Consider the following 8301-nt stretch of genomic DNA (forward strand, 5'->3'; position numbering starts at 1 on the left):
TGGGGTACGGTATACAACATTAAACACATTAAATATTCAAACTAACAAATGGTAAATGGCTCCCGACATGTTTCAAATCCAAATTGGCGCCCATTATGAGGTCCACAATGCCGTGACAATGGCCGCCAAAAAACTTTTTTTTTTCACTCGAAAATGAGTTAAAGCAGTATTGAAACAGTATTAATTAAACACGTGAAATATTCATTTGTGCCAGCTAAACGGACAATTTGCCACAATTTTTTGTCAAAATCGGAGAAGTTGAAATTTTGGACTTTGTTTTGAGATGTTGGTACCAAAATAGTCACCAGCACCAACAGATTCTTCCAATCATAAAATTTTAACCCAATCAAACTTATTGTTGATCGAAGTAGAAATATCAATTTTCATTGTATAGATAAATAAATAGGCATAGGCCTAAAGAAATAGATAAATACATAATGCAGAATGCAGTTAGTATTTTCTGCTATGCACGCAAAGGTGCTTTTAATATCATATCAATAAGGGTCTTTCACCATGATCACATCATGATCAAGTCTATATATCAAGGTCATAGCAGGGCATTTACATAGAATGGTCAAAGGTCAACGTTTCCAAAGAAGTATAGTATAGATGTTGACGCAAGCTTTCGTGCGGGACACATAAAAACATATTCGCCAATCGTGGCCTTTTTATGAGATTTGATACGGCGCTGAAGTCTATGGCTGTTCCCAAATCAGTTCCAGACCCGGTTTCCAGACGCAAATTTGTATGTTGTTACAAGGAATTCAAAGTAATTTTATCATCAAGTGACCCACATAGAGGAATACGACATCTATATCGTGAGCCAATCTGCATTCTGTTGCCTGCAAAAGCCGACGATCAGGTAATAATTTTAAAAGGAGTGTGACTAGATTTTTGCGTTAAATTCATGACAAGCTTAAAACGCATTGAAAACGCTAAATTACAGTCACAAAATATATAATATTAGTAAATCACCAAAGCAAATGGTAACGTAGGTATGTGGAAAAGAACTGCAATAACTATAACAAACTATGTGCCCAAAGAGTTGTCTTTGGCATGTTGCTTTTTTGAAATAGCACCAAAAATATCAAATTTTGGAAAAACGCCCCAAAATTTAAAACAAACACGAATCTTTCCAAAATAAATACATATTCGCACTCGCGGCCCAGTGACTATACCTGCCGCTGTGATTTGTGGTAACTCGTTGCTTCCCCTCTCCAGATACCTGTACTTCAAGTTCGCCCATACCCCATGCCTTAAAATATATACAGGGTGTCCCAGAAAAAATTACCGGGTGAATGAATTTGGACGTAAGTCGAGAAATGGACATCAGAATCCAAAAAAATAAACATCATCGTGTAGCCCATCTTATTTTGCATCTTATATGCCAATGCAATTTTATCTGAATCGGTTGATTGATCGCGAAGAAATGAGCGATTACATAACACATGCGTCAATTCACTTCGTTCCAAGTTTGAAAGAAAGATCATTCAACACAATGAGCACCCGTGGTTAACTGTCAATGGGCTATATATTTTGTTCTGTGAAATCCTTTTCAATCTTTTTTAGCAATCTGTTTCTTGCAAAACATTTAATTAGGTTTTGTTCAAATTTGAAAACCTGCACGATATTGAAAACGATAGCTTGCATGTAAGTAAGATGATTGTCGATACTTATAAATATATTTTTTGTTAATTTTGATATAAATGTTGCATAACGAATTGTTGTATAAAGAATTCCAGCTGGCTTAAAAAATCTCACACACATTTATGTTTTTGGAATATTTCCAAGAAATTGTAATGCAAAGTTTAAATCTTTTAAAATTTCAACATTAATGTTGCATGGTATCAAAAATCACACGTAAGTCTGTAAGCACTTGATCATTGTCATTCTTGGCTCAAATGTGGTTTGGAAAGTTAACATATAACATATTTGCACAACATAAAGAATTAAAGTTGGAAAGCTTCCAATTGCAGAAATCAAAGTTTTCTCGGAAAAACTGTTATTTATCTTCAGTAAAAGCATGAATAACATACGTTTGTGAAGGTTGTCATTCATCCAGGTATAATCAAATATAAAATTAGACTTGTTAAAACTATTCAACTGGACTCACGGTTTTGAGAGGCAACGGTTTCACACCTTATCCTAGGTGCATCTTCAGGCCGTCTGTTGGTCTGTCGGCAATTGGTCACTGACCAGTGGCGAGATGGTGTTGCCAGAGGTCATAGATTTAGAGCCAAACTTCTTTGGAATGTTCTTAATAACGGAATTGTAGGCCCCGCCAAGTTGCGACACTAAAACATATGAACTTCTCAAACGCGACCCCACCAGCGGTAAAGAAGGTCATTGATAATTTGCAAGAACTTGAAAGAGCGGAAGTTATTGATCGCCTCTTGTATCATAGACTGTATCCTGGGGAATCAGTGCCCAAATTTTATGGCCTTCCCAAAATTCACAAAGTACATGCTCCACTGAGACCGATTGTTAGTAGTGTGGATTCTGTTACATAATGTAGCCAAACATGTCGCCTATGTAATCGGCCCTCTGGTTGGGAAGTACGTCTGAGCATCATATCATCAATTCGCAGGATTTTGTCAATAAAATTCAGGACATACAGTTAAATGACGAGGAAACTATAACTTCATATGATGTGTCGGCACTCTTTACCTGTGTACCACCTAAGGAAGCGGTAGACGTAGTGCGCGATCGGTTAGCGAAGGATAACACCTGGAAGGATAGGACTGAACTTAGTGCATCGCATGTGTGCGGATTACTGGAACTGTGCTTGAACACTACCTATTTTGTCTATGATGGCAAATTTTATAGACATCGCCATGGTTACGCGCCCGGGGTTACGCGATGGGTTCGCCAGTATCTCCAATCGTGGTGAATCTGTTTATGGAACAATTTGAACGCACAGCCTTAGATTCATTCACCGGTACGCCACCGACGCACTGGTATCGTTACGTCGACGATACCTGGTTGAAGATAAACAAAGACCAGCTGTCCCCCTTCTTTGAACACATTAACCAAGTGAATGAACACATTAAGTTCACCCAAGAGCCCATCAAGGAAGGAAAACTTGCGTTTTTGGATTGCTCGGTCCACGTTCAAAGTGACGGCGAAATTGAAACGTCTGTGTATCGTAAGGACACACACACTGACCAGTACTTACTGTTCGATTCACATCACCCCTTAATACACAAGCTTGGGGTCTTCAGAACTCTGTTCCATAGAGCCGATACCATCTCTTCTAATGAAATCGTGAAAGAGGAAGAGCATAAACACCTTAAATCAGCCTTGGGTGTGTGTGGATATCGCCAATGGACTTTTCACAAAGCGCTTCCCACTAAGAAACGTGCTTCCAACGACGATGACGCTCGCGACACGTCAAACGACGACACGCCGGTTCAGCGCAAGAACATTACCATCCCATATGTGTCAGATCTATCAGAGAAACTTCGTAGGATCTTCAGCCGACATCAGATCCCCGTCTCTTTCAAACCTACGAACACTTTGAGACAAAAGCTGGTTCACCCAAAAGACAAGCCACCCAAAGACAAACAGAGCAATATTGTCTATGCTTATATTGAATGCAAGGTCAACAATTGCCAGGACTTGTACATTGGTGAAACAAAACAGACCTTGGCTAAGCGTATGTACCAACACAGACGTGCCAGCACCAGTTGTGGGGATTCTGCAGTATATACGCATTTGGACAGCACGAATCACTCATTCGACAACAAGGACGTTGTGATCTTAGACAGGGAGCGCAGGTGGTACGAAAGAGGAGTAAAAGAAGCGATCTATGTCAAGAAAGAACAGCCTTCACTCAACAGGGGACGCGGCCTGCGTCACAACTTGGCGGGGGCCTACAATTCCGTTATTAAGAACATTCCAAAGAAGTTTGGCTCTAAATCTATGACCTCTGGCAACACCAGGTATGTTTGACTATTATCTTCAGTTAGTCCAGTTGCAATAGGATGAATTTCGAACGCCGTGCAATTTTTGTGATTAAGGTGGTACTACACCCCTGATAACCTTTGTGACTCATTTTGCATTTTTCTCAAAAAATAACTACACACTGGTAACAAAATTAAAAGTTATGCATATTATAGGGGCAAGGAATCCAATTACTTCACTGAAATTTTAGTGATTCAAGACAAGTGGTTATATGTTAAGAAATGAGGTACATTCTAGCGGTGCCTCTTTCTTATCATAAATAACGTACCGTTTGTCTTGAGTCACTGAAATTTCAGTGTAGTAACTGGATCCCTTGCCCCATAATGTACATAACTTTTGTTACCAGCGTAATATTATTTTTTGAGAAAAATGCAAAAAATTTATCAAGGGATGTAGTACCACCTTAAGGCTTAATACCAGTTTTTATATGTAAAAAACACCTTAACCTATAAGAAAATCTTGGTGGCAAAAATTCATCAGTCTGCTCTGAACAAATGTGCGGCCGTTCCAAAATGGCTGCCAAAATTACATGCAAAAATAACAAAATCTGTTTTTGTGGGCGGTAAATATTGAAAATTTATATCATTTTTGCGTTTCAATCACATTTTAATATCAACCATCCATATAATTTTCCTGTTGTTGTTTCTCCATGATACAACATCAATGAAGTTAAAGATAGCAACAAAGGGAAAATATTACAAAATGAATATGGGCAATTCCGAGCAACATCATTCCGAAGTTTGCACATGAATTCTTTTTAATGCAGCAGCCAATTAGGTAGGTGAATAGTATAATGGAAACTATTTTTGGTAAGTGAAAGATAACCCTAATTTGCATATGCAAACTTCGCGTTGCGGAATGATGCTTGGAATTGCCCATATACCTCTGAGCTGAGTTTTGTCAAATAAATTATTGGTAATTTGATAAAAAAATTACCAGTCAATTACTTTCAATTATCCCATTGTTTAACAAATTATAATCGTTCGTATTAATTATTTCAAATGATGAATATAAGGGGGTCTCTGAGATTTTTATACCACTGGAAACCTCTGCCTCTCGTACATATTATTGTTTATGTACAAAACATTTCTTGCAGATTAATTCGTTCAGCAAAAATATCGTGAAATTTGAATTACGTTCTGGTACACCAGAACGAAATTACAACATATTGTCTATGGAGCAGTGTAATATACATTAATCCTGCATAACTCGCAAACACAAAATCGGAATCAACTGAAAATTTGGGAATAGGCTTTTTTCGTGACTATCTACTGTAAGTATAGTGTGCGCGGCCGTCCCGGTTTCCTCTTCCCATGTGGTGGAATATAAAGCGCATATTATTTCACATGCTCGCCATCTTCAAGACGCAGTATATGGCCGAGAAATTTGATGAATCTTGACTCTGGCAACCAGTGGAGTGGTGTTGGTCAGGTTGTAGATGGTTTCATTTGGAATCCGATCCACACGCTTGATGTTTAACATGACTCTGTAGCAAGATGTTGCAAATGTTTTGATCTTGTTTTCCATGTCCTTGGTAATTATAGTACCCATGACTCGCACCCGTACAGAAAGACAGTAACACACGTTGTCTGAAACAGCTTGATTTTTGTTTTGATTGGCAGGGACGGGCTTCTCCAAAGGCGTTCCAGTTTCCAGAAAGCTGCCCAGGCTAGTGCTTTTCTTCTTTTTAGGTCTCCAACACTAGAGCCCATCTTGGAACCCAAATACTTGAAGTCTGTGACATGGTTGATGGTACTACCATTGCGGAGAGAATTTACCCACTTGCTGTTTATTAGTAGGCATGTCCACTAAAAATTGAAGTACTTTTAAATTGATTCAGACCTAACTTATTGGATGGGAATTGATGAAAGAAATATTTTGGCGTTTAAATAATCTTAATCGGACGTTTCATTCCAGAGATATGGCCTTTCGAGTGTCACGGTTTTATATAGGGCTGCTAGAACATGTTAAAAAGTTAAAGTCCAAAAAGGAATACTAACAGAAAGTGCAACTTTAAGGTAAGGTACTTTTTCTTAATGTATTTATTAACTATCTTATCTGGAACATTATATTTGCTTATAACAACATGAAAATAAGATCATCCTGAAAATTTAATCGATTTTGTTGACATACAACAAAAACTATAAGACCTCAAAACCCATGGTTTGTTTGTTGAAACCTCAAGCATGATCATAGATGGCCGCCATGGAAAATATCTCCATAGAGGAGATGAACAATAAGTGCATTATTTCAAATGAAAAGCGGTAGTCTTAAACATTGTTCAATCTTTTAAGGTCAGCACATTTTATCTTCAAAAATTATTATATTTCATCATGGCATAAGTTTGGTAACATTAATCACTACCAATTTTGAGAAATTTGCTCCAACTCAAAGGTTATCTTTACTACATTGAGCAATACACCGTGTGCATGGAAGCCATGATGGTCCCCGGTTTTTATACTCCCTATGAAATGGACATGGTAGTGAGAAGTGCACGGGGAAGTGCATGATTAGAGATGGGCCGCGGTAGGCTTAAACATTCTTAAATTTCTTAAGGGCGTACTACACCCATATATTGGTTTGATTGGTCTAAAAAATATTTTTCATTTATAGCTAGGCGATATATGCACGGATCATGTGAAATAAAAAAAAAAAGGAAACAACTTCGCAAAAGTGTCATTTTTCACCTATTTGTCGTAAAGTTTACTGGTTGATAAGGACGCTTATGTTGTCTTTTTAAAGACATTTCTTGTTTAGCGATACGTCTATGTCAATCTCCATAGGGATGGGCGATACCAGCTTTTGGTACCAATTGTCGATCTAGAGCAGTCAGGGGGTGGGGCCGAATTTTTAGAAATTTTTAAAATAAAATGAAAAAAAATGGCCGCGGAGCGCGCTTTCGCGACGCAGGGGGTTGTCTAAGGGGGGATGTTCCCCCCTCAGAAGTAAGAAACTTGTGCAAAATGAAGATCTAATTGAAGCGATTTGGTGGACAATTTTGTCACTATTAATAGTGTAAAATTTTAGTTGAAAAAGCCGCAAATTTGTAAAATTAATGACGGTCCATGAAACCTTCCGTGGACAAGTTTTCCCTATAAATTGTGTTAACATAGGAAATTAGCAAATGTCGAAAGAAGAGCGAAAAATGGTCATATGTTTATCCACTACGCTGTCTGAGGACGGATGTTCCCTCCTGTTTGAAAAATTTGCAAAATGAAGGTCCAATTCAAGCCATTTGGTGCATCATTTTGACACTATTCAAATCAATTGCTTTAAAAAATGGGCCCGAACTCAATTTGCAAAATTCGAGATTCGTAAACATGGTAAAAGCCGTGCATAAATCGATGAAGTCGGTAGGAATAATGACTTTTTTGGCAAAATGTGACGGACCCTGCATATCGGCGGGGCCGCAGTAATTTTCACATGCTTTGAGGATGCGGTCCCGCCTTCAAGACCAATGCCTATAATCGCAGGCCATTATTATAGGACCTACTTCAAATCGACCCGACTGTGCGGGTTTTTATTAAGCATGGGCCTACTCAATTACGTGAAATTTCCTTTTCTCTCCTCCATTTTCTCCCTTTTCTCTTCTCCTCCCCCTTTCTCTTCTCTTCTCTTCTCTTCTCGCCTTTCCTCTTTTTTTGGGGGGGGGGGTAGCGGGTCAGTCGGCGTTCCCCCTGAATCTGCGCCTGAAATGAGTAGGATGTGTTTGTTCAGGGGATGCGGTACGTACGTGTGGCTGTAGGCCTACCACATTAATGAACTAAACTTACTCTTTGTGGGATTACGAATCGTAAACACAAACAACACAGGTGATAATAAAACCAGTAGCAAACATCACTTTAATCAACTAGATGCAACAAGTTTACAACTTTCTTTTTAAAGCCTTGTAGGCCTACGATCGTTTCAAATTTTTAGATTTTTCTTTTTTTCTTCCAAAATGATAAAATAGGCCTAGTTAAACATGTTAAATGCCCATTCAGTGATTTGCTCATCCGGACGATAGTAAAATTCATCAAAATTCAGATTTTGGTACCTTTGTCATTGTCATAGATGTTCAGCCGAAAGACATTTTACACGAATCTGTAATTTACATACTGACAGTATCTAAATTAGCTACGTGTATTTGAATGTGGCTTCAACTTCGTCAGTAGGCCTACTGCTGGGTTTTTTTTTTTCGTTTTTTGCCAAATTTGTAATTTCAAAACTAGTACAAAATGACAATTTGAATGACTTCGTATATCCGCCATTTTGAATTTTTGCCATTTTTTGCATTTTGAAACCAAAGACCAATTTTTTCTTCATTTTTTAAAGTCCCCAATTAATCTCTATGCAACA

At 38.2% G+C, this 8301-nt stretch overlaps 1 protein-coding gene across 1 annotated transcript; it reads left to right on the forward strand.

Moving 5' to 3' along the window:
* The first annotated feature begins 2859 nt into the window (after positions 1-2859).
* Positions 2860-3951, forward strand: LOC140154739 (uncharacterized). Its single transcript, XM_072177305.1, has one exon. The coding sequence runs from the start codon at positions 2860-2862 to the stop codon at positions 3949-3951; it is 1092 nt and encodes a 363-aa protein (XP_072033406.1).
* Positions 3952-8301: the final 4350 nt, after the last annotated feature.

The sequence above is a fragment of the Amphiura filiformis genome, chromosome 6 (assembly GCF_039555335.1).
Source record: "Amphiura filiformis chromosome 6, Afil_fr2py, whole genome shotgun sequence".
In the NCBI taxonomy this organism is placed as follows: domain Eukaryota; kingdom Metazoa; phylum Echinodermata; class Ophiuroidea; order Amphilepidida; family Amphiuridae; genus Amphiura; species Amphiura filiformis.

Bases quoted from the DNA above. Each gene is read 5' to 3' on its own strand.
- LOC140154739 (XM_072177305.1), top strand. From the start codon at position 2,860: ATGGGTTCGCCAGTATCTCCAATCGTGGTGAATCTGTTTATGGAACAA.